The 24897-nt window shown below is 46.6% G+C and overlaps 2 protein-coding genes across 6 annotated transcripts in view; one reads left to right on the top strand and one right to left on the bottom strand.

The window, feature by feature from the left end:
• Positions 1–12585, bottom strand: part of RBM10 (RNA binding motif protein 10) — a 69204-nt gene extending 56619 nt beyond the window's left edge. For 3 of the 4 annotated variants that reach the window (XM_083718621.1, XM_083718622.1, XM_083718623.1), the window contains exon 1: positions 12307–12579. The gene's annotated coding sequence lies outside the window, so the exon portion shown is untranslated. Of the gene's footprint in view, positions 1–12306 lie in introns of all 4 variants that reach the window. The other variant, XM_083718624.1, reaches the window with a different exon arrangement.
• A 1296-nt stretch (positions 12586–13881) lies between these two features.
• Positions 13882–24897, top strand: part of NDUFB11 (NADH:ubiquinone oxidoreductase subunit B11) — a 40505-nt gene continuing 29489 nt past the window's right edge. The window contains exon 1 of one of the 2 annotated variants that reach the window (XM_083719964.1): positions 13882–14109. In XM_083719964.1, coding sequence (XP_083576090.1) covers positions 13915–14109 — 195 coding nt within the window. In that variant the 5' untranslated portion in view covers positions 13882–13914. The remainder of the gene's footprint in view (positions 14110–24897) is intronic. The other variant, XM_083719963.1, reaches the window with a different exon arrangement.

Genomic DNA, 24897 nt, shown 5'->3' with positions numbered 1-24897 from the left:
TAAAGTTAAATAAATAGAATAAGCGATGTAAGAAAATATAAGGTACTTGCTGAAGGGGTGTAGAGAAGTCAGAAGCTCGGCAGAGCTAAAGGCAATTATGCGACATATTTGTATTATAAGTGTATGTTTAATGAAAACAATAAAAATTGGTAAAAAAAATATGGAAGAGATTAGAGCCAAATGAATCAGTAAGCAGGATTGATGCCATATGGGTCCCGACAGATATGCTAAGGAGGGTCGAGGAATCACAAATTCTACCAGAAACCATCTCGGATCATAATCTGATTTTATTAAAACTTAAATCAGACTGGAGAACTGGAATAAAAAGATGAAAGTTGAATGAATCTTTACTTAATGATGAAAGTTAGAGGGTGCAAAAAGAACTATGAAATATTTTTTTGAATTTAGTAACAAACAAGACACTGAACCTACAATAGTATGGGACGCTGGCAAGGCAGTTATCAGAGTATTTTATAAAGCATAATGCCTTACAAAGAAAAGGAAAAGATGATTTATTAGAAGAAATAAAAAGAAAAGAAAAAGAATTGAATAAATATCCAAATAATGAAAAAAATTAAAAAGAGATTTAACTATTACAATCAGAATTATGTGTCCAAAATCGAGCAAGAAATTGAATGGAATTTGAAAACTCTAAAATGAAACAACTTTTGAGTTTGCCAAAAGAAAAAGAAATGAGAAACAAACCAAGAGACTAAAAATAGAAGGAAGAAGCATAGATGATCCCAAAATAATAACACGAAAATTTGTTCAATATTATGAAGAGCTTTATAAAAAAAAATACAGACGTAGGGGAAGAAATAGAATACTTTCTAAGCCAACATAAAATTCCAGAAGCTAAAAAAGAGAAAACCACTTTGTGTTAAACCACAGAGCCTAGAACTTGCTGATCAGAAGGTCGGTGGTTTGAATCCCCGCGACGGGGTGAGCTCCAGTTGCTCGGTCCCTGCTCCTGTCAACCTAGCAGTTTGAAAGCACGCCAAAGTGCAAGTAGATAAATAGGTATCACTGCGGCGGGAAGATAAATGGCATTTCTGTGCGCTGCTCTTGTTCGCCGGAAGCGGCTTAGTCATGCTGGCCACATGACCCGGAAGCTGTACACCGGCTCCCTCAGCCAATAAAGCGAGATGAGCACCGCAACCCCAGAGTTGGTCCCGACTGGACCTAATGGTCAGGGGTCCCTTTACCTATGTATATATATTTGTATTTTAATTCAATAAAGATGCTTAAAAAAAAAAAAGCTTTGAGGATGTCTAGGGACATAATTGTCACTGGGGTCTATTATATGGCAACCGGGACGAAGCCAGTCTGGTCTGGGGCTATTAACCTGTGTAGGAAAAAAATTACAGTTGGCCAAGAATGATGTACGGTATCTTGCAGTTTTGGTTTATCAATGAGATTGGGCGGTATGATTCTACTTTGAGGCTGTCTTTCAGTGGTTTTGGTATGGAGACTATCTTGGAGAAGGTCCAGGTTTTAGGAATGGGACACCCTTTTATGAAGTCATCGAATAGGCAGGTCAATGTAGGGGAATTTCCTATAGAATTCTGCTGTAAAGCAATCTTGGCCTGGGGCTTTGTGTGGCTTCAGGTTTTTGAGGGCTGTTTCTATTTCCTTTGGGGTGATAGGACTAAGCATGAATTCCTGTTCCTCATCAGTTAAGGTAGGCATGGTCAGCCCTGCTAGGAATTTTCTGATTTTCTCCTTGGGCGGGCTGTGGGAGGTGTATAGGTTGGAGTAAAATTCTGCAAATTCTGAGGTTATTTCTTTTGGGGGGGGATGTTTCCATCTTTTTTGGTGATGCAATGTATTCGTGTTTTGAGTGATTTTTTCCTACACCTGTTTCCCCTCCATACTCATAGAAGCTTTGTTTAGAGTATAGAAAGTTGATCATTGTTTTGTTGATTTCTAGGGAGTCTAGTTCCCTCCTTTTTTGTTCTATAAGTGTAAGGAATTCTTTAGCTCTTGTTTGTTTGTTGCACGATGAGAGGGCCGTGATGTCTTGTTCTATTTTGCTAAATTTTGAGGAGGTTTGTTTTTTAAGGGATGTTTTCTCTTTTATGAAAGCTCTTCTGGTGACCACTTTCATTGCGTCCCAAATGAGAGGGGTTGTTATATTGTCTACATCATTTTCTTTGAAGTAGTTTTGGAGAGTTTTTGTGAGACTCTCGCCAATTTAATTGTGGTTAGGATGGGACTGAAGGACCATGATGGGGTGGTTTGTGTCCCTTCTCTTATTTCAAGGGTAGCTTATACTGGGGCATGATCTGTGATTTTAATGTTACCTATCAGTTGTGAGTTGATTCCACTGAGGGGATCAGACCTTGTGTGAGCAGAATGTCGTCTAGTCTGGATACTGTGTCATTGCGCCCAGACTAGAATGCGTGGCGGGTGTCTCCCGGGTTTTCTTCACCCCAATTGTCACAGAGACCCTTTTTAAAAGCATTTTTAGCAACTTGTATGATTCCCTAATTGTTTGGGGTTTCCTTCCCATGGGGTTGTATGGTGGGTGTATTTCAGGGAGATGCCTCTCATATTTAGGTTGAGGTCACCTCCCAGTATTGCTCCCCTTTCAGAGGAGGAGAGGAACCTGTTCAGTGTTTTCTGGATAAACTCTTAGTTGTTTTGAGTTTGAGGTATACATGGAGCCGATTGTCAGTTCAGTTTTGCCATCTAGTGTCCCTTTAGCGAAGATGAATCTGCCTCTTTTGTCTTTTAGGACTGTTGTGGCTTTGAAGTTCAGGTCTCTACTGAGTATTATGGCTACTCCGCGGGCCTTTCCTGAGGCAGGTGCTACCTATTGTTGACTGAAGCAGGGATTGCTCAGGAGTTTGCTTCCTTTGGGTGGGTTGTGTACTTCTTGTAGGAAGGCGGTGTGGTTTCATGGCGTTTACATACAAGGTAATGCATTTTCTTTTGATACGGTTTCCCATCCCCCTCACATTTGATGTAATTGCTTTTAAGCTAGCCATCTTGCTTATCTACTTTATAGGATGATTCCCTGCCAAATCATCTGGGTTGCCCTGTGTCTCTCACCTTGCACTGTCTATCGAACCTATTAAGGTGTGTTGACCTAGAGTCAACACACCTTAATAGAGGGGGGTTAGGATTAGATTTGGGTTAAAAAAGGGGAGTAGATGACAGAAAGTAGGCTGTATAGGTGTTTATTTGGGGTATCTTGGACCATCTGGTGTCTAGCCAGTTGGTCCTGGGTCTCAGCTGACATGGAAGGCCTTGTTTAAGGACAGGCTGTCCTCCCTGTCATTTGCAATGGGGAGTGGTCTGTGAGACAGTGTTAAGCATTGTTTGTGACGCCTGTGTTGGGTATAAGATTTATAAGCAATGTTGTGTGTTATTAACATCGTTGGTATGTTGGGGTGGGAATATGGGTGTTGGCACGCTTTAGCACCACCATTGTACTAGCTGTGTGTCAGATTTTAGCCTGTTTGTGGCTTGTTTTATTGAGGTTGGGGGTATTATTTTACTTGGTATGAGTTTCTTTGTTTTCCTTTTCTTTTACCTGCTTGTTTGTTGCCTTTGCATGATTAAGGAGGAGACGGAGAGGTTGTGTGTGTGTCTATTTTTGTATGTGTGGTCTTTCCCCCCCTCTTTTGTTATGGGTGGAGTCCTTGGAGTGGAGTGGAGGGCTGAGAGTGTGGGTTGTGGGTTGTTGGGATAGTTGGGGAATGTGATTTGATGTCGTCTGAGTCAGTGTTGGTGTGGGAATGGGGATCTCCATGGAGGTGCGGGGCACCGGAGGTATTGGTGGTGTTGGCAATATTAATGGCATGGGGAGAGAGGAAAAGGGGAAGGGGAAGGGGCGGTCACCAATCTGTCAATTTGAGGTGATTTCCAGCTGCTGCGGTTGTTGTTGCAGGGTTGTCAATCTATGGTATGTTGGTTTGGTTGAGGCTGGTTTGCCGGTATATGTTCAGCGGGACAATTCTATGAGCGATGCTTGACTGTACTGGTTTATGTTGTCCTGTGGTTTCTTCTTCCTCTTTGCTGTTGTTTGGTCGTGGCTGTCGCTTGGTGGGTCTGTGGATTGCCATTTTAATGTCTGAGGTTCTTTAGTAGTTGCAGGGCTTCAGGTATACTGGTAGCTGCGTGCTGTGCTGGTTGTTACGAGGTGGAAGGTGAAGCCCCATTGGTACTTGATCCCTGCTTGTTGGAGACATTGGGAGCATGGGCATAGGCTTTTCCTCCAATTTAGGGTCTCCTGTAATGTCAGTTACTTCTCCTACCTGGACAGTTATCTTTCCACAAGGGCCAACATTGATGTCGAAATCCAGCGTCGCCTGAGCTCTGCAAGTGCAGCTTTCTCCCAATTGAAGTACAGAGTGTTTGAGAACCAGGACATTCACAGAGAAAACAAAATGCTTGTTTACAAAACTATTGTACTACCAGCCTTACTGTATGCTTGTGAAACATGGACCACTTATAAACATCAACTGCAACTCCTTGAAAGATTCCATCAACGGTATCACCGAAAATTTTTACACATCACTTAGAAAGACAGGTGAACTAATGCCAGTGAAGAAGCTAAGATCACCAGTGTCAAAGCAATGATTCTTCAACATCAACTTTGTTGGACTGGTCATGTTGTTTGGATGCCTGATTATTGTCTTCCAAAGAAACTACTCTATTCAGAACTTAAAAATGGAAAGCGTAATGCTGGCGGTCAACAAAAGAGGTTCAAAGACTTCCGGGTCGGCGCCATCGCCGAATGGCGGGCTCCCTCCGAGCTCCGGAGGGAGCCGGCTTGGCAGGGGCTGGGTCCTACCGCACCGGCGATGCGGGGACCCTTAAAAACCACGGCCAGAGGAGGCCGTGGACATGGAGACTCGGCTGGCACCGTTAGCGCTCTCCCGACTCGTGAAGGAGCCTTTTTAAAGGCTACGGATCGGGTGCCGGGGAGAAGCGTGGTGCTTTGAGTTCTCTGCTATCCTTGCCGAGCGCAGCCGCATGCCATCCGGCGGAGAGCGCTGACTTCTTCTATTGAAAATTCGGCTCTAAAGAAGAACCCGTGAGTAATTGGAATATGGACTAAAAAAAGGGGATAAATTTTTAAAATTCGGAGCGAACGGGGGAGGCGGAAAAAAGGAAGTCAGCCCACCCCTAAATTGTAGAAGAGCCAAAACAAAGGACTGGACAACTAAGATCGAGTGTAACCTTATCTTGCCGAATCAGCAACTTCGCGAGGGAAAATTATAAGATTGAGCTGGAGGAGAAAAGTGGAATTGTTTTAAAAAAAGCAACCCCCCCCCCCCGGAATCCCTGGAGCGATTCGTGAAACTGCCTGGAGAAAAGCGATGGAGGTTTTGACAGCTGTCAAAGAGCTGTCAAAAAGGAAGATTAAAATAGAGATTTTGTTATGAGGACTTTGCCGGTTATATTTGTTATAAATTGAATATAAACTGTTTTAAATATCGGTCAACAAGCTACTTGGTCTGGTGGATGTGATTCTGGAAGGGAACTTTGTTACTGCAATCCACCTAGAGGAGCCGAGGGATATTGCATGTGTTTTTCACAGGAAACTTGAACAGTTGAATGGAACTTTTAATCTCCTGGGAAACTGCAGGAATGGAACATTATTTTGTCTACAGAGGTCTACACACTACAGGAAACAATGGAACTATTTGTTGGAAAATGAAAGGAACATGATGCAATGCTTTGCTCCATGAATAACAAGCCTCTGCAGAGACACTAGAAACTTTTGGAAAAAGAACATTTCTGTGGGAGAACAGAGAAATAAAAAGGAGGAGAATGATTGACAAGAACAAGGAAATAACAAGAACTGGACAGAACTGGGGGAACATTTGGGATATTCAGGTTTGACAAGCTTATGGATACAAAATTGGAGTTTTTACTCCTGGATATAAAAACCTGGATAGAAGAAATGGGCCCTTATTTGATAGACTCCTTCTACGATTGGACATCCGTAATTAAAGACTGGCAAAGAACCTGAGGGACATAGTGTAATGTGGGAACTCCAGGAAGATATTAGAAGTGGAGGGATAGGTGAAACGCAAAGGGGAAAGAGGGGAGGGAAAATTGGAATCCAAAGGCTGTAAAATTACTATTCATATTTATCTTATTTCCATCTGTACTATGTTTGAAAGGGGGAAACTCGTGGAAGGGTATAGATCGATCTTAGGGGATGGGAATTTGGATAAATTGGGTTATTGATGAAGAGTGTAATTTGGGGATAAGAACTTGTTGAATTTAATTGCTTATTTGGAAGATTTGGAACACAAGAGGGGGTAGGGAGGGGAAGTCCTAGTTATTGGCAAAAAGTTTATAGATTGGATTTAATTTGTTTTGATTTGTTTTAATTTGGAAAACCTTAATAAAAATTATTATAAAAAAAAAACAAAAGAGGTTCAAAGACTCTCAAGGCAAATCTAAAAAAAATGTAGTATAAACACCGACAACTGGGAACACTGGTCTGCGAGCACTCCAGTTGGAGAACAGCCATTACCAAAGGTGTCTTGGGTTTTGAAGACACTAAGACTCAGGATGAAAGGAAGAAACATGATAAGAGAAAGGCACGTTTGGCAAATCCTCACTGTGCTCAACTCCTGCCCAGAAACTTATGTCCCCACTGTGGAAGGATGTGTGGATCCAGAATAGGCCTCCACAGTGACTTATGGACTCACTGTTAAAACTGTGTTTATGGAAGACAATCTTACTTGGCTACAAGTGATAGCTGAATACAATTATGACGGGGTTTTCTCCATAAGGAGATTGGTTGAATTTTTGATGTTGTTCAATACCGTATTTTTCGCTCTATAAGACGCATCAGACCACAAGACACACCTAGTTTTTGGAGGAGGAAAACAAGAAGAAAAAAAAATTCTGAATCTCAGAAGCCAGAACAGCAAGAGGGATCGCTGCGCAGTGAAAGCAGCAATCCCTCTTGCTGTTTTGGCTTCTGGGATAGCTGCGCAGCCTGCATTCACTCCATAAGAGCACACACATTTCCCCTTACTTTTTAGGAGGGAAAAAGTGAGTCTTATAGAGCAAAAAATATGGTACTTCTTTCTTTTTGTAGCAGACGAAGCAGACGATGATGTCTCTTGGGGGGTGTTGGTTTTCAGCATAGGTTTTAGAGCTCTGTGAACCCTCTCCAGGTTATCTACCTCGAGTGTCAGGCTAGGGATTGTGGTTTTTAGCCACCATACAATGAGGTCTGCTGGGCTTTTCTCCTCCACTTTTTCAGGAAAGTTGTGGAAGCAGATGTTGTCTACTGCGATCTTCAAGATCCGCTTGTTTGATTCTCATTTCGGAGCTTTCTGTTTCCAGGTGGCTTTCCAGTTCAGCCAGTTTATTATTCACACGTGTGTTTTCCTCTTGGTACTGCTCTATTATTCTTTCTTGAATTTGGTTCTTGTTCACTAGAGTGGAGATGGTGCTAGTGAGGGTTTCCACTTTGGAGGTCAGGACACAGATATTATATTATCTGCTGGGGAACCACTGTGGTCTTCAGTAGTTCTGCTAATCTTAGTTCCATTTCCCTCAGGTCTTGTTTTGTTGTTGGGTTGTTGTCATCTTGGGGAGGGGGTGTTGTGGTCTCAATGCTGTTTGCCATCTCCCTGGTTGGTGTTATCACAATCTCCCTGATTATCTTGGTTTGAGATCTGGGTGTCCTCTTGCAATGGGGCATGCTATGGTTAGTAGTTGTGTTGGTTCCTGGGTGTTGAGTTGCTGAGTTGAACAGGCGTTGTTGTCTGGTGGCTTTTGAAGAGCATCTGGATTAGGCAGCCATTTTTATCACATCTGGGCTGTGTTTTAAGGACTTCTCTGGGGTTCCCGTAGTCGCCTCAGTGGTGTTGATGGAGTAGGAGGCAGATGAGCAGACAGTCAAGTAGACCAGTTGACATAAAGGGGTTAGCAGGCAGAGGTGCAAGAGACCGATGGGGTGGAGGCAGAGGGAGGGTGTGTGTTAGGTGGGTTATCTGTGGATACACATATGCACACACACATGCACACTCATACACACAAAAGGGAGGACCAGTTAAGACTGGAAGGTGAGGTTAGGGATTCGTAGAGCTAAAAATTAAAGACTGGCAAGGGTGTGTTCAGAAATAGAACCAAACAAAACAGAAGCAAAAGGGGGGAAAGAAGAGAATGAAAGGGAAAAAGGAGAAGGGGGGAATAAAAAGTAAAATAAAAAGAAGAAAGGAGAAAAAGTAAGAACAGTAATGATAATGCTAATAAACTGCAGTGGTGGTTCTAGTTATAGTATGAGGTAAAAGACCACCAAGGGGGGGTTGCTATTGAAAGTGGGTGGGGAGGTGTATGTATGTAGGTTATTTGTGAATGTGATTATTTGTTGGCGGGAGAGAAAAGAAAAGAGAGATGAGGGATGGGGGGAATTTAAGAGTTAAGAAAGAGGGAAAGAGAACAAAAAACAAAAGGCAAAAAAATGGAAAAGAGCCCCCACCCCAAGAAGAACCTGAAGATGTTGAGGTGGTGGTATCTATCTGGATGTGTTGTGTGTGTGTAATGATAAAAGTAAAGAAATAAAACATGTAATAGAAAACCCCTTTGAGAGGGGGAAAAGATAAAATAAGATATAGATGTTGGGAGATTCCATTCCACCTTTTGTTGCAGACATGGGATTGTTGCGTATCACATGTCTGTTTACATTCCAACACAAACTGCTGGGTCCCGTGAGTGGAACTTCAGCTCTGTGTATAGCTTTACTTTTGAGTCTCTCTTCGAGAAGACGGAAGGAGAGACATGCTTCTTTCTTCTCATTTATGTAAAATAAATCCGTAGTTTTACTATGTATTCACAGCCTACAGCCTCTTCTGTTGTGCGGTTTACTCTTCTACATACAGCGTGCTCAAGGCAGCAAGCTTGAGGTGCTGATTTACGTCGGAGCCAGAGGTCGATGAATCTCCACAGCGTGAAGGCTGAGAGGGAGACGATCCAGCTGGGGGCTAGCCAGCTGGCCTCCCAACCCCCGGATGCCGACAATATATGTGTGTGTGTGTGTATGTATTCTCTTTAAAGAAAAAGGGGAGAGGGGGGAGGAAAAAGAAAAGAGAGGAAGGGGAAAATAATAATAGAAATAATAATTTTTTGTTTGTTTTTTAGGAAAAGATGATAGTAATGGGAGGGCGGGGAGAGAGAGGACTCCCCCCTATAAAAAAAAATAGAAAAATAAAGGAATCAGGTTTTCATTTTATTCTATTTTCTTTCTTTCTTTTCCCTATTTAATTTAAAAAATGAGTAATAAAAAATAGGAAATCAGGGCTGAAGAATCGATCCCAGGCAGTGGCCTGTGTTGGTTTAGGGCTCCTTTTTGGGCACTGCCATTTTGATTCCTTTCAGTTTGAAAAAATGGAGGTAAGAAATTTGAGGGGAAAAGGAAAAAGGAAAAAAAAGTGTATTAAAAATGTTTTTAAAATATTTTTGAAAAATTAAGGGAAAGGAACCAAAATAAGATCAAGATTTTTTAAAAAGGATTTAAAAGAAGATCAAAGAAAAAACATCAAGAAGAAGAAAACTCTAATCATTTTATGTATGTGTTTTGGTGGGCCCTGCCTGTCTCCCTCGAGGTTGGGCCGGGGGCTGGGTTTGGACTGGGCCTCCATGCAGCCTGCCTGGCTCTCCCGGTCCCCTCCTATCTCTCTTCACTTATGGCTGCCGCGGTGGCCACGACAGCGGCTGGCAGGTGCTCGGTCAGGGGGTGGGCAGCTCCGCTGCACTCACTCTGAGCCTCACCGGGCCACTGCCAGGGTGATCCTTGTCCCGGTACAGCCAAGGTCTCTGGGTGGGGTGGGGACCTGGGAGCCTTGCGCAGTTCCCCCAATCACCGCGTTCGGTGCCCCTGGCTTCCGCTTGCTCGTGGCGATGCCTTTGGCAGCTCGGGGACCGGCCAGAGAACCTTATTGGTGCTGGCAGTCCCTAGGAGCTCTGCACTGCCGTGGCACCTGCTATTTTGCCTCGCCAGAAGTCCCCATTTTATTTATTATAAATAAGTCCCTCAGCCTAGCTAGTGAGAGACAAGAAAAAAACTAGTCATTGAATGCCATTGTACCAGCCAATGTGTTAAGATTTCCCTTCCTCCCTTCAGCTTTCCAATCTGCTCTGAATGAAGGACAAGACCAGTTTGCATAGATGGGATAATACTATTGAATATCCCTCTGCATATTCTATTGCTGAATTAGCTGCTGGTTTTCTATTAGGTTTATCTGTTGTCTCTATTCAACTAATTGTTTCTTACATGCCTGCACTTTGAAGACTGTTCAGAAACTGCAGTTAGCAAATTAACTCCTGAATTTTGAACTACATGGGAATATGGATCATATCTCACTAATTTCTTCCCACAACTGCAGTGACTTACAGTCTATATATTTAAAACCCTTTTACTTGGCATTTTAATTACAGTACTGTTGTACTAAGCATATACTTTCCTCCACAAACAACTCTGTCCTACAGACCAAGCATCTGCAAAGAGCATGACAGCAGGTAGAAGCCAGGCCCCTGTCAGAGCATGGACTTAAATTCCACAACTATGTTACTTAAATTAGCCTCATGTGATCCATATACATTTCCACCTCATGTTAAATTCTTAGTAGCACCTTCCCAATCTAACCAAGTCTGTCCATGCCTATCCCACATTTTCTATTAATTTTTTTTTATGGAAAAGTGCATCATAGCCGTGGGTTGTATTCAAACCTGTGCAAGCAGAGTACAGTATTCTTCAAAGCCTTTCATTAAGAAGCAACCAGCCTTGCCTAACAGAGGGCTCACAAAATATAGGATTTAAGTGTAGCAAAACAGATTTAACATATAACAACCAAAGTACCATAGGCTGCAATTTTATGCACTTACTTGAAAAGAAGTTCTACATCAGTAGGACTTACTCAAAACTACAGGACAGGGCTATAGGAGTTTTCACCCTCTGCAGTTTCCCCCCAGAGCCATTATATATAGGACCCTGCCAGGTGTTTATAAACATAAAAGATTTCTCTCCTGCAATGGAAAATTGGATTTGATGACTTAACTTAGCTCTTGCTCTGCAATTCTATTGCCTTTACCATTGGCTTCTATATTATATACTGTAGGGATGGAATTACGGTAAATACCACATAATATACAAAGCCTAGTAGCAGGTTTTCACATCCTGAAGTAGCTAACTGCTACCGACTTTAAAATAATTATTATTCAACAAAGATATTTCAAAGAGTTATTTAGGTGTAAAACTGAAACACAAAACTATGACCTACAGTTCTTAAATAAGCAAAGGAATTATTATTATTAATTGCCTGCCCTTCCCCCAAAGTCCCAGAGAGAGTTGTAACATTAAAACACAATATAAAACAGTTTAAAACAACTTACAACCACAGAAATAAGATTAGTCTTCAAAATATACACCTCAAGTGTCAAAAGGGTAAAAGTGAACATTCAGCATTCCCTAGGAGCTGTATAATGAAGATGGCAGACGCACCTCTGTGGGGAAGGAGTTGCATTTACAACCTATAACTGTTTTAAAATCCAGAAAGATCAGTATGTTCGTTTGTGCCAGCAAAAACAAATTAAAATTAAAAACAAATACGCCACAACAAGTTAAATTAGGCACAATCGGAAGACAATTGAGCTGGGACTAAATATCATCTTACTCAACAAGACTGACTTCTGAATAGTCATGGTGAGAATTATAGGTAGCCTTTTGCGGGGGGGGGGGGCACAAGACTCTCTGCAACTCCCAGGGATCCTTCGCCCAGTGCACACCCTTTTGACTCCAGCACCTACACTCATGAGCCTTTGGGTCAATGTGTGGCAAATGAAGAGAATCACCCTAAGATCTACAGATGAAAGGCGGTATACAAACCTTAATAACAGTAGTAATAATAATAATAATAATAATTCTCCAAATGAATTCTGCTGCGGGTCAGAGAATCCTGTGAGATAATGTCCAAGTCGCTTCAGCACAACAGGACTGTTTACTGGTCTTACGCATACAGAAGGAAGTATGTCACAGGGGTGGCATTGTAGCCAATGAAGGGGATCCGAGGCGCGCTTGTTGCTCATGAGGGAGAGCAAGAAACAGCACGAGATAATGCGCACACGCGTGTACCCACGGATCCACACGCGCGCACCAGACCCACACGCCCCGCCCCGCGGTGGGCCGTTTGCGCCGCCCGAGGGCCTCTTTCGCGGCCCCTGCTCCTCGCCAGGCGCCCTCGCCCCGCCCGGCCCTCGCCTCCTCCGGCGGCGCCCTCCCTTCTCCGCGGCGGCCTCCGTCTCTCGCCCTCTCGCCCGCTTCCTCACCTGGCGAGCGCCTCCCTCACGAAGGGATTCGCCCCTCACGGCGGCCGCCTCACAAAATGGCGGCCCCTCCGCAGCCCCTCCTTCCGGAGACACTGGCTGGCCGGACACCCTTCCCGCCCCGCGCGCATTGGACGCGCCGGTCCCGCAGCGACCGCCCGCTCTCCGGACGGGATTGGCGGAAGCCGGTGCCACTCAGAGCTCGCTTCGACCAGCGACCAGCCCGCGCCTCCCTGCCAGGCGGGCTCCGGCGCCGCTTTATCGCGCGCGGCCTCCCGCAAAGGATCATGGGGTGATCCTGTCCTTTGAAGCTGGGCTGCCGCGATTCGGAGCTCCGGGCGGGTTTTGGTTTCCCCCTAATGTTCTCGGCGCCCGCAATAAACTCCTTTCCCGGCGTCTCGGGAGAATCTGTGTTAAGCAGCGCCGTTCACAGCTGCTCGCTCTTTCTAAGGGAAGTGTCCTTTGCCGCCTGCTCCCTTGGGGTCCCTTGCGCCCCCTGGTTTCCCCGGCCGGCTGGCGGGCCTGGGAAACGGCTTCCGACCCCGCTGGGCAGCTGGGCCTTCCCCCCAGCCCGAAGGCGGCTCCCAGGGTAAGCTGGCCCGAGGCTGCCTGGCTCGCGTGGCTGCTGGCGGGACAGCCTGGGAGCCGCCACGGGGAAAGACGGGGGCCGAGGCAACAGAAGCCCGCGCATCAAGATCCACGCGGAGCGCCGCGGCCTCGCCGGTGATTTCATAGGCTTGGTCCCGGAGCTGCTGATCCGCACGTGCCCCTGGGGAGAAGGCAGGAAGCTGGAATTAAACTCCCATCCCTCCTGGCTGAAAACTCGGAAGCCGTCGTGCGGGCAGCTGTCTGGAATTTTCGCCAGGAGGCGCGTGGACTTTCAATATAGATAATAGATCCTCTCTCTCTCTCCAGCCAACATATATTCCAGATATCCAGGGGCAAGAGCAGTCCCTGCCCCCTCTCTCTGCCAAGCATTGGCCAGATCGCAAGGGATCACAGGCTCCCGCACAAGGTCGGTGTCCCTTTCGTTGGAAGAAAATTTCTCTGGACGACATTGTGGAGACTCGTGCTTTAAGAAATAGGGTTTATTCGTCTGTATGGAGGGGGTCCGGAGCATGGCAGGCAGTCCTTCCTTCACTCGAGAGCAGCTACCTTGGTCCCACCTGGGACCAGGAGTTGTGGTCGAGCCTCGGTGGCTCTCTTGTAATGCTGACAGCTCTGCTCTTCCCTCCGCCAGCTAGACAGATTTGCAAAAGGCAGCCCAGGAGTTCCCTTGCAGCTTATATTCTCTCTTCATATCGCAAACAACCCCAAATCCTAGCATTTATTAATTTTAGGGCTTAGGGGGACCCCTCCCCCCACAAGTTCTTTTACACCAGTTACAGTTGCCTCTTTATCATTGAAGCAAGTCTGAGGGCTCAGCGGAACTCCTCGGGCTGCAGGAGAGACTCTCCATCCCAGGCAGGGTCGGGAGATCCCCCCAAGCCAAAGCCTTTCCTTTTTTCTGGCGGAAAACCCCCAGGAGAGTGACCCATGGCCCTCCCGCGCGCCTTCCTTCCCCGCCCCTTCCGCCCAGCGAGACTTCCGCTTCCGGCGGCGCTGTCGACCATGGCGGCCCTTCGGCGGCTGGCGGGCGTGCAGAGGTTGCTGGGGTTACCGGCCCGGGCGGCCCGCGCTGTCTCTTCCGGGGGACCGGCCAGCTCCTCGGCGACGGTGCAGGTGCCGCCCGCCTCGAGCCCCGCGCAGGTGGCGCCTCCGCGCAAGCACCACGACGACGACGAGGGGGTGTCCGTCTTCATGAAGGTGAGCGCGGGGGGGGGGGGCCGAGACGCGCGAACCCTGCCCGTCAGTTCCCAGGGCCACGAGCCCCGGGGATCCTGGAAGAGTAGAAGGGACCCCGAGCTCTGCGGAGGGAGCTACCTGCCTAACCCAGAGGCTTCCTTGCAAGGGGCAAAAGAACATGGCTTTTTGAATGTCCCAGGCAAACGTCTTGTCACCGGGGGCGAACCACAGACACCCAGGGAAGAAGGAGGAAGCAGGGAATAAAGATCAGCATTGGGATCCGCTGCCCCTGGGGATCATGCAGGGGGAGGCGGTTGCTGACCCTGGTCCCTGGGATGCTGTTGTTGGGTGTTTTCTGGGCAGCGTGAATGCTTCAGGGACCTGCACCTGTGCTGTGCTGCAGGATTCCAGTACCCAGTAGCACCTTAGAGACCAACTCAGTTTGTTCTGTGCACATGAAAGCTTATACCCAGAACAAACTGAGTTGGTTTCTAAGGTGCTACTGGACAATTTTTTATTTTTTTATTTATTTCGACTGCATCAGACCAACACGGCTACCTACCTGCATCTAAGATTCCATTGCGTTCTTGCCTCTGCATGCAGGACGGTGCCACTGCCAGAGAGCAAGGGACAGATCAATGATACAGGGAGTTACCTCTGCCTTTGAGAAGCATTAAGTGGTAGGTGCTTCCAACAGTGGCATAGGAACTCAGGAAGCTGCCTTATACTGAGATCAGATACATGGTTCCATCCAGGTAAGTATTGTCTGCACTGATTGGCAGTAGCTCTGTAGGATAGAGGAGTCTCTCCCAGCCCTACCTCGAAGTGTCAGGGATTGAGCATGACGCCTTCTCAGTGCAGAGCAGATTTTCTGCCATGTGGTTGTGGTTCACTTTCAGTGAATGCTTCAGACTCACTTGTGGGTATCACTTTTGTACTGGGTAGAGAGATATTCAATGCACACTGAAGATAGCTTTGGGACTTTCTTAATTTTTGAAAAGTGTCGCAGGTTCATGTTCTTGGTGATTACGGTAATTATCATTGATTTTACAACAGACTAAAACTAGAGTCACTTGAGCTCCATCTGTCACTGTGAAAGATTCATTATGTTTCTTAACTAATGCTATGTGAAAACTAGCCCAGGATAGCACTTCAATATGCAATGCTGCTTGCCATTGTATTGTGCACACTTGTATATATCTCAATAGTGTGCTAGATAGGGAGATGTTTTTCTCCCTCTCATAACACTGAAACCTAGGATTGCCTAAAGAAGCTGAATGGGGGATGTCACTCCTGTGAGGCTCTTCCATATGTGCTCCTCTGTCCCTCCACTTTGCTGGAACACTTGTGTGGTACCAGATACTTATTTAGAATCTATACGATTCTAAGAATCTCTAAAACAATAGTAACAACATTAACAAAATAGCTTAAGTTCATGTATACACTCTCTGCACCCCCATGAGTCGTAATCTTTCCTTCTATTCAGTTCATTAATATACATGCCCATTGTTAAGTCAGCTCAACCAGATGAGGAGGCTGAGTAGAACTTCCAATGGTCATGGCGGGGGTGGCTTCTGTTTTCTAGTACACAAAGTGATCCCATAACAAGGATCACAAAATTTACAGATCAAAGCTTCCTGTATGCTTTGTTATTTTCATCCGATTCTGTTGTTCCTGAGTCAATCTTTCCTTTCCCTGACTGTTTCTCTCATTTGTATATCAGTGGACCCCTTGCAAAGGCTTTTATCAGGGGTTTCCCAAACTGGACCATAGGCCCACTGGGGTTCATTCAGGTGTTCCACATAGCATGTTGGCATTAAATATTCCAAGAGTTTTTTTTATTGTATTTTTGTTGTGGCTTTTAGTTCTTATGTTGTGTTTAAACTCTGGAATGCAAATTGTAGTACAATAAAATAAAATAGAAGAGAGAAAATAAGCAACAAAATGTGATTAAAAATCAAACAGCATGTAGCGCAGTGCATGACAGTTGCTACAGCAGACAGGAAAATTAAGTAGTCTGCTCAGACCATCAGCAGTTTTCAAGTGGTCCATGGAGGGAAAAGAGTGTGAGAAGCACCAGCATAGAAGGTTCTTGCCTAGTAGCTCTTCCTTTCTTCCATGTGGCAAAGCATTCGAGAAAACAGGACTGAGGACCAGGTCCCGACAGCACACAGGCAGCTTTCCACTTACAGTTGTCTCCTTCGAAGTCTTATTTTGAGGCCTTATTTTGCCGTGCATATTTCTAAAGCTGAGGCTCTGAAGCACAATACAGAGTTCTTAGTTCTTCGGCATCCACAGTGCGTTATTGCAGGCATGTCCAACTTCAAGTAGGCTGTGATCTATCTAGTATTAAAAACTGGCAGTGATCTAATACACTCCCATTGTCATTCTTCAACTTCTTTGCTTTAGGGGCAAGGGGTTGTTGGTGGCCAGGAAAAACCCCTTTCTTTCCTTAGCATGGATTTGTGGTCGATTCCATCGCCTTCTTTCCACGTATCGCCAAGGCGGCAGCTACAGGCAGCTCTGTATGGAGGAGGAAGGAAAGGCACACTCCTTTTATCCAGCCTCATCCCGAATATGGAATATCGGCACTCCCGGGCTCCACTTTCCTTTGTTCCCGAGGGGGACCGCTGCACCCTCAACCCTCCACACGAGCGCAGCCCTGCGTCACTCATTAGCAGAGTGAAGTGAGAGAGGCGTGTGCTCTGGAGCTCACGGGATGGTGAAAGCGAAGGCGTAGCTTGCTCCCTCCCACAGCTGAGCCCTGAACAAAGGCTGCCTAGCCATAGTGTGATCAACCAAAATCCATCCTGCGCGATCAACTCGTTGGACATGTCTGCATAGTGGCTTGTGCAATGCACCATATTGCCACTAGGTGGTGCTGTGAATCCACATGCCATCGCTAGGCTAGGCATTCTCTTTCATAGATGAGCATGTATTGCTTGTTCTTTTTCCTCTGTAGCTGTGGTGCCTCAGGGAAATGTTAAATATCAGGGCCAGAGAGCTAGTGTTATTCACATTTCCATGAGCTTTATTGCAATGTTCAGTTCAATGCTGTTTCATTGTCTGGTGAAGTGAGGTCAAGGCTAAGAGGAAAATCTATTGCCTGCTTTGTCTGAAGTAGGTTTGCAGCCATTTGTGCTGCATGGGTGGGAACCCAGGAGCTGGGCAGGGGTTGGTCCTCAGGGCTGCGCTGGCATCACCTATGGGAACACTTTCTCCTCCCTTGCCGCCACTTCTGCATTAGCTACACACCTGTAGTATCCTCTCTCATTTTTTACTGAACTTCAGTTACTCCTGGTTTTCACTGGCTTGCCACGAGTAAGGTATGTGATGTTGAGTGGAGTGTTGTGGCTCTTCTTTCCTTGGGTTACAGCAGTCTTCTCCAGCCTGATGCTCTCCAGAGACCATTACTCCCATCATCCCTCGCCATGCTGGCTAAGGCTGATGAGTCTCACGACACCTGAAGGGCACCAGGTTGGGGGAGATTGGATTAAAAGTATGCAGAGATTGATGCATGTGACAAGGGCAATCTATCCATTGTCTTCTGTCTCAGGAGGAGACATGATTCTGCTCAATTTCTGGCAAAGTAATGTTGAAAAGGGAACACATTTTTGTCTTGAGTGAAGTGTTGTGAACTATTGGAATTAACTCTGGCCAGTCAAGCAAAGGCCCATTAAATCCCTCCTTCATTAGACCTTGGTATCAGGACTCTATCAGAAGTTGCTCCCAGTGAAACCCAAGATCCAGGCAAATGGGGAGTGACCCAGCTCAGGTGAATGAGGAGCCTTGTGAAAGCCTCTGCTACTCTTGACATGGGAGGGTGGAAGCTTTGAAGAGCCTTTGACCTGCCTCCATGAGTGAACAGCTAAGATGTGCATTAGGGAAAAGGCTGTGTGTAAACCTCCATTGTTGTTCTCACTGCATGCAGCAGGTTGGAAGCCTGACTTTGTGCTTGTGTCCTGGCTTTATGTGGGGAGAAGCAGCTGTGATGCATAATTAGAAGGGCCCTAGGAATGTGGGTCTCTACTGCAAGCCAAACGGAAAGTCCTTAGGCCACCAGTTGTTACCTTTCCCTGTCTTGAATCCTTTGTTGGAACTTGCACCAGCAAAGGACCCATCAAATAGGAGGGGCACTTCAGTAGATTTGAGTGCTGGCCATACAAAAAAATGGTGTGAAGCAGCATTCTTTGGGCAGTAGGTGCGGGTGGGGCAGGGGGAGGCATTTTCCCCCTTCTAACCTTTTATCTGTCTTTGGCATTTAATAAAAAACCAAGCTCCAATCCCATGAGGTTGAGGGAGAGAGTATGTGTGTTGGGAGGGTTCTTTTGACATTATGTTTTCTCTGTCAACGTTTATGATGAGAATTGTGTATTGAAGCAGTAAGCCTGTGCCAAAGTGTGAACACAGGCATAGGCTGGTGCAGTCTCTTCCAGAATTGGGCACAGCGGTTTCTTTTTTCTTAACCTGTTATTAGCTATTTAGCATCCATCAGCAGAGGAAGTGTACCATTGCAAGGTGGTGGCCTGATAGATGAACAGATCTGGACAAAGCAGCATGGAAAGAACAGAGGCTGCATGGATTTGCAACGTGTATTATTGTCTGTGTGTAGAGGGGCTGCCACTTTGATTTGTATTATGGGCAATTTAGGAAGAAGTTTCATCAGAAAATTCACCAAGTAATCCTCCTATCTACCTTACCATTTTCCCATTATGCTAGACAGGTCTCTCCCCCCCCCCCCAGTTTCCTGTCTACTGTCTCTTTACGTTAATCATCAGTATTTAAACAAAGCCTCAATTTAGTACTTCAAGTGCCATTGTAGTGATGTATATGAAGCTGGTGTTCAGTCAGTGTGCACACTGCTCTGGAAGGTTGGGAGACCCCCTGGAGATGATATTTTTTGGAGGGAGTGGAACTCTAGGAGGAAAAAAGGGCACATCCCATTTCACAAGTGGAAATCAGAGGGCACCACTGGATGCCATGAAGGTAATTGAAGATCTTTAAAAATCACCAGGGATATAAACAGAGGAGAAGATTTGTAAGACACTGGTTTGCATTCAACGTAGCACTGTGGCTAAATTTCCATCAGTTCAAAGATTTTTCTTGCACAACAGGACCTTCTCCCACTCTCTTCCCCCATGCCCCCTTAAATCTGTTCTGGGCTCCCCCCAATTTGCCAGCTTGGGGTACACGTGGAAGGGGAGTTTCTTTGTGCTAGCAGAATTATTTGCACTGGCTTTAGTTAAATATGGCTCATGAGTTTTTTGGAGTTTCCATAGGTTACACTTGAATTGGGTGTTGAATTGTACAAGAAAAGCTATAAAGAAGCCCATGCCGAGTTTTATGAGCTTCCAGCCTCCCATGTTAAAAAGTGAGGTGTGTTTTGCACCAACTACATTCTGTACAGCCATCAAGACCTGCTCTGTACACTGCACTGTACAGTTCCACAGAGGCTTATAAAAATAAAGGAAGTAGAAGGGCTGGGGTAAGTTTAAGGGTACAAGTTAGTGGTCAGCTAAAGCACGAGAGAACTTGGATGGTTGGAAGGATGCCAAGATTGCCTTATGGTTTCAGGGAAGAGAGGATAGTAAATTGCAGGGAGAGGATTTGCATTTGGGCTTCAAATTCTTGACTTCCCCACCCCCTCCCCTTTCTATGTTATTTAATAGCAAGGTCTCCATGATTAATAGAGCTGAGCAGTCTTCTTATTGTGTCTGATGCGACACCTGTGAGCACACTTTCTCTCCTTCATCCTTTAAATCTGGGCCCAGCAGCAGCTGCATCTGGCACCACTCTTCCACATTTTTCTTTTTAGAACTCATTGACTAATCCCTGCCTGGAACTATGTGGGCCAGAAGGAGCATGGTGCAGCAGTACAAATGCATGCTGTGCCAAAGGGACCAGGGAACTGTTTGCCCCTGTCTCTTCCCTTGGGACTAGGGCCAGATTTATTAAACAGGAGAGCTGTTTGCATTATGAGGCACCACCGGGACTGCTGTGTCTGGTGAAATACGGAGAGCTGTTTTGTCCACCGCTGAGGCCTCTCACATCTTTTCCCCTCCTTCCTAGGAACTCTAGCTTCAAGGTTGTGCCCCAGATGAGAAGAATCCTAGCTGCAGAGCAGCTGGGGCTTTGCAGGGTGTGATAACAGCCTCAGTTCTGGCTTTGGCAAAGCTGTATGTGCTCTGATGGGTTGGGCTCTGAGCCAACGCATCTGTTGGAAGGACAGATGGGATATCTGGTCCTAGAAGACACTGAGCAGCTGGCTGCTGGGTGTACCTTCTGCAGGGGCATCCTTCGTGGGTCGCCTGCCTGCTGCACCTTTGCTCTGTTCTATCTCCTCCCTAATATTCTGTTGCCTACATTCAGAGTGTCTTTGGTTCTTTAGACCTATCCTGGCTCTGTTTCTTTCCTGCCAAAGAAAAGGAAAGAGCAGGATCAGGATCGGCCCAATACATTTTTTTCTATCTAATTCAGGGGTCCCTAAACTAAGGCCCATGGGACTCATTTATCCGGCATCCTGAGACCCCTGCCGCCCGCTGTCACCGCCCGCTCTTACCAGCACTGCACTGCTGCCCACCTCTGGGTTGGAGGAGCACCGGAAACAGCTTGTGCGTATGTGCAAGCGTTATTTGCGGTGCACATCTGGGTTGGAGGAGGCCCGTGCACATGCACACAAGCTAATTCTGGTGCTTCTCCGACCTGGAAGTGCGCCAGAAATAGCGTGTGCACATGTGTATGGGCACACACTCCCCCGCCCTCTGGCCCACCGCATGATTGGCGCTGGAGACACCGGCCCAAGGCGTGGTAACTTTGCTGATCCCTGATCTAGATTGCAAAATTCAGATGGCGCCACCTTCCCACTAATTAGCTACAAAGTTACTGTACTATCAACCTTACTGTATGCTTGTGAAACATGGACCACTTATAAACACCATCTCCAACCCTCGAAAGATTCCATCAATTCACATCACTTGGGAAGACAGGCAAACTAATGCCAGTGTACTGGAAGAAGCAAAGATCACCAGTGTCAAAGCAATGATTCTTCAACAGCAACTTGGTTGGTCTCGTCATGTTGTTCGGATACCTGATTCTCATTTTCCAAAGGAGCTACTCTATTCCAAGCTTAAAAATGGAAAGGGGTTCAAAGACTGTCTCAAGGCAAATGTTTCCAAAATGTAGTATAAACACCTACAGCTGGGAAACACTGTCCTGCAAGCGCTCCAGTTGGAGAACAGCCTTGACCAAAGGTATCTTAGGTTTTGAAGACACTCAAACTCAGGACGCAAGGGAGAAACATGCGAAGAGAGAAGCACGTTTGGCAAACCCTCACCATGATCAACTCCCACCCGGAAACTTATGTCCGCACTGTGGAAGTATGTGTGGCTCCGGAATTGGCCTCCACAGTCTCTTACAGACTCACTGTAACAGACAATCTTACTCTGTTACAAGTGATCGCCAAAGAAGAAGAATTAGCATGGGCCACCCCATGCTCTTTCTCAGTCCTCAGTCGTTTCTGTGGTGCTTGTACAGGACTACTGCACAATTGATGGTACTTTGGGGTCAATCTTATGCCCTGAGACCTGTGGGTATAGGGAGGTATGCAAATTTTAACAACAACAATAAATTGTGTGCCTCCACTCATACGTCCTTGACATCCCAAATCCATCACCCTGAGGTGGTCACCACCCTGCAGCGGGATAGACAGATGGACAAAATAGGCAGATATAGCAAAGAGGAAAGCAGTAGACAGGCAACAAGGGTCAAGGGAAAGCAACATAGCCACACCTTAAAAGAGGAGCTTCGCACAATGTCTGACTGCCATCCTGTGTTCCCATCATCCTGGGTGTGCCAGGGAGCCATGGCCAATCAAAGAATGCAGAAGCCTCTGGTTTTTGTGTGGGAACTGTCAGTGGTAGGTGACTCTTAACCTGTTACATTGCACCCATACAAAACCAAAGGGTTCTGCATTCTCTGTCCTCCATTCAAGGAAGTAAGAGACAAGAAGTCCCAGTACAAGAACTCCTTTCAGTCAGGCAGGAGCACTCAAAGTGGGGGAAGAGCACTTCCGGGGTGAAATGTAGCCTAGGGAGAGGCACAAGAGCTGTAGAGGTGCCTGGAAGCGGCTGCATTTGGCTGTCCGGGCTTGAGGTTCCCCTGTCCCGATTGTGGTGCATTCAACTTTGTCTTCATACCTCTTCCACCACTCCCAAGATCTTACGCTGGCTGTATAGATTTCACTTTTATTTTTGCATGTTTTGTATCCTGGTTTCAGAGGAACTACAACAACAGAGTCTTGCTTTAGCGTGTACAGTGGTACCTCAGGTTACATACAAACTTCAAGTTACAGACTCCACTAACCCAGAAATAGTGCTTCAGGATAAGAACTTTGCTTCAGGATGAGAACAGAAATCGTGCTCTGGTGGCGCGGCGGCAGCAGGAGGCCCCATTAGCTAAAGTGGTGCTTCAGGTTAAGAACAGTTTCAGGTTAAGAACGGACCTCCGGAACGAATTAAGTACTTAACCCGAGGTACCACTGTGTTTAACCCTCTTGTTACACAATGACAGAACCTTGCCTCTTGGCCCATCTAGCTCAGGGTTGTCTATACCAAGGATAGAGAGCTTGTGCTACTGCAGAAGGTATTGGGCTCCAACTCCCTCCCCTCCTACCCAACCAGCAGAACCAATGGTCAGAAATGGTGGGGGTTGTGGTCCAGCAGCAACAGCTAGAGGGTACCGGGTTCCCCAGTCCTTGTCAGCACTGACTGGTAATGGCTCTTTGGGATTTCACAGCAATCTTTCTGAGGCAGCCCTGCTTGGAGATGCCAGGAATTGAACTTGAGAGAAGGCTCTCCTCCACTGAACCATGGTCTTTCCTGGTACATGGGAAGTCAGAAAAGGCAAGTCTTGCCCTGCAGAGATTATGGTCTAAATATCAAGGGCTGGGGAAATAACAAAAGGGAGGCTTGGGAGAACTGAAAGAAGGAAAATTACTAGGGATCACAATCTCTTCCCTCCGCCCCTGGGTCAGGCTGGGACACGAGCACAGCCCTGCCAGAAACATCCAGCCGCTACCACCACTGATCTAAGTGTGGGCTGCAGGCATGTGTAGCCGTTGACCTTCCGGTACTTTGCCATAGGAAGAGGGAGCTCTCTAGGCTTGTGTCATCAGGAAGGCTCAGTAGGTAAGGAGTCCGTGGCCTCTCATGCTCCTGCTACCTCCCGGCCCTGCCTTCATCTCACTTTCAGAGCTTCCTTCGGTTAGATTGCATCTCCACAGACCTGTTGGCTGATTGTTGTTTAGTCCACACCAGTTTGCAAATCCACTGGACTGAGGTGGGGGGGGGGCGGAGGGACCCTCACGTTCTCCTAATTTAAGTGTAATGTGTGTACTGAGCAGTGACAGTTAACTTATCTCCGAGTGCCTTTACCCTAAATAGCAGTAGTGCTGGGACCACAGTCCACTTCCATTCTCAATAAGTGAATGATGAAGAAGCCCCTTCTGTAGAGAAATGAGATTTTCCCGGTCTAGCAGCACTGCTGCCATAAATCTCCTGCCAGGTTCACTTTAGCAGCCGCTCTCTCTGTATACCCCTGAAGTGACATTAACCAGGAGCTGGAGCAGACTCATACTGTCTGCACTGGATGGAAATGTGATGAGACGCTTGAGCATCTTGGGAGCAGTTTTGAACCTGGCTCCATAATTAGCGCCCAGCACAGGGGGGGGGGGGCTGCATATGAGCAGGAGACATTGATTGCTGCATCTGTGGGCAGGAGTTGGGTTTTGTAGCTCCAGGCGATGGTTTACACAGGCTCTTCGAGTGTCACCACTGATGCTGTATGGAGAAGGCAGCAACTGTGGAGCCCTGGGGGTAGCCATTTATTAGACCCAGGGGAAATTAACAGGAGTGACTGCTGTATTTCTGATGGGTTGGGAGGGGCCAGGATGGAAGGAGAGAATAAATTTCCACTTGAGGAATTTTTTACCAAGGAGAGAGGGGTTCCACCTCCCTGCCCACCAGGGGGCTGGTCTTAAGAGGTAGAGAAGCACCAACTGCCTGCTGAGATCTCTGGAGGGAGATCTCTCTACGTGGCACCTTGCTTCGCTTCCTGTCTCAGCGTCTTTTGTTTCCAAAAAGCTCTCTGGCACAGGACAGGTAGAAATCATTGGCTTGTGGAATGCAAGGAGCTGAAGTCACTCTCCAGCCTTCTCTGCTGTGGCTTTCGGTGGGTGGTTCTTGGCTGGGCTTGCTAGGAGGCCAACTGAGGTTGAGAGGGGAGAGCGATTACAGGGCTGTGTGCTTGAGTTCTTTCTTGGACTCGGCAGAGGGCTGTGGAGAAATGGAGCCATGCTCTGGGAGCAGCCCTATGTCTCCAGTGACTTCTCTTCAGCACCGATCCATCCTCTGCCAGAGTGTCAGCCCACAAAGGGCAGTGTATTATGCCACAATCCCTGCAACCATGTGTGGCAAGTGGGAGCAAGGCCAGAGAAAAGAGAAGTTCCATAGTGTAGCACAGTTGCAGCTGACAGTATCATGTTCCATGCAGTTCTGACAGTGTTGTGAGACAGGACAGAGACTCCCCCAAAGACCTTAGCAGTCAGCCAGCATCATGCTGGAGAAAGCAGTAGTCCTTAAGCACCATTCCTCAAAACTATTTAGAGCGTTCAGTGATAGCCAGCCTTTTGAACTGAGATGCAAAGAATACAGTGGTCAAGTGAATGTCATATAACATGGCATTTTATGCTTTGGAAAAGGAGAAAAGGCTTCCATCCGTACTTTGGCTGCAGCATTCTGCAGCACCTGCTGT

The sequence above is a fragment of the Podarcis gaigeae genome, assembly GCF_964106915.1.
Source record: "Podarcis gaigeae genome assembly, chromosome: 17".
In the NCBI taxonomy this organism is placed as follows: Eukaryota; Metazoa; Chordata; class Lepidosauria; order Squamata; family Lacertidae; genus Podarcis; species Podarcis gaigeae.
This window is presented reverse-complemented; position numbering and strand designations above follow the sequence as displayed.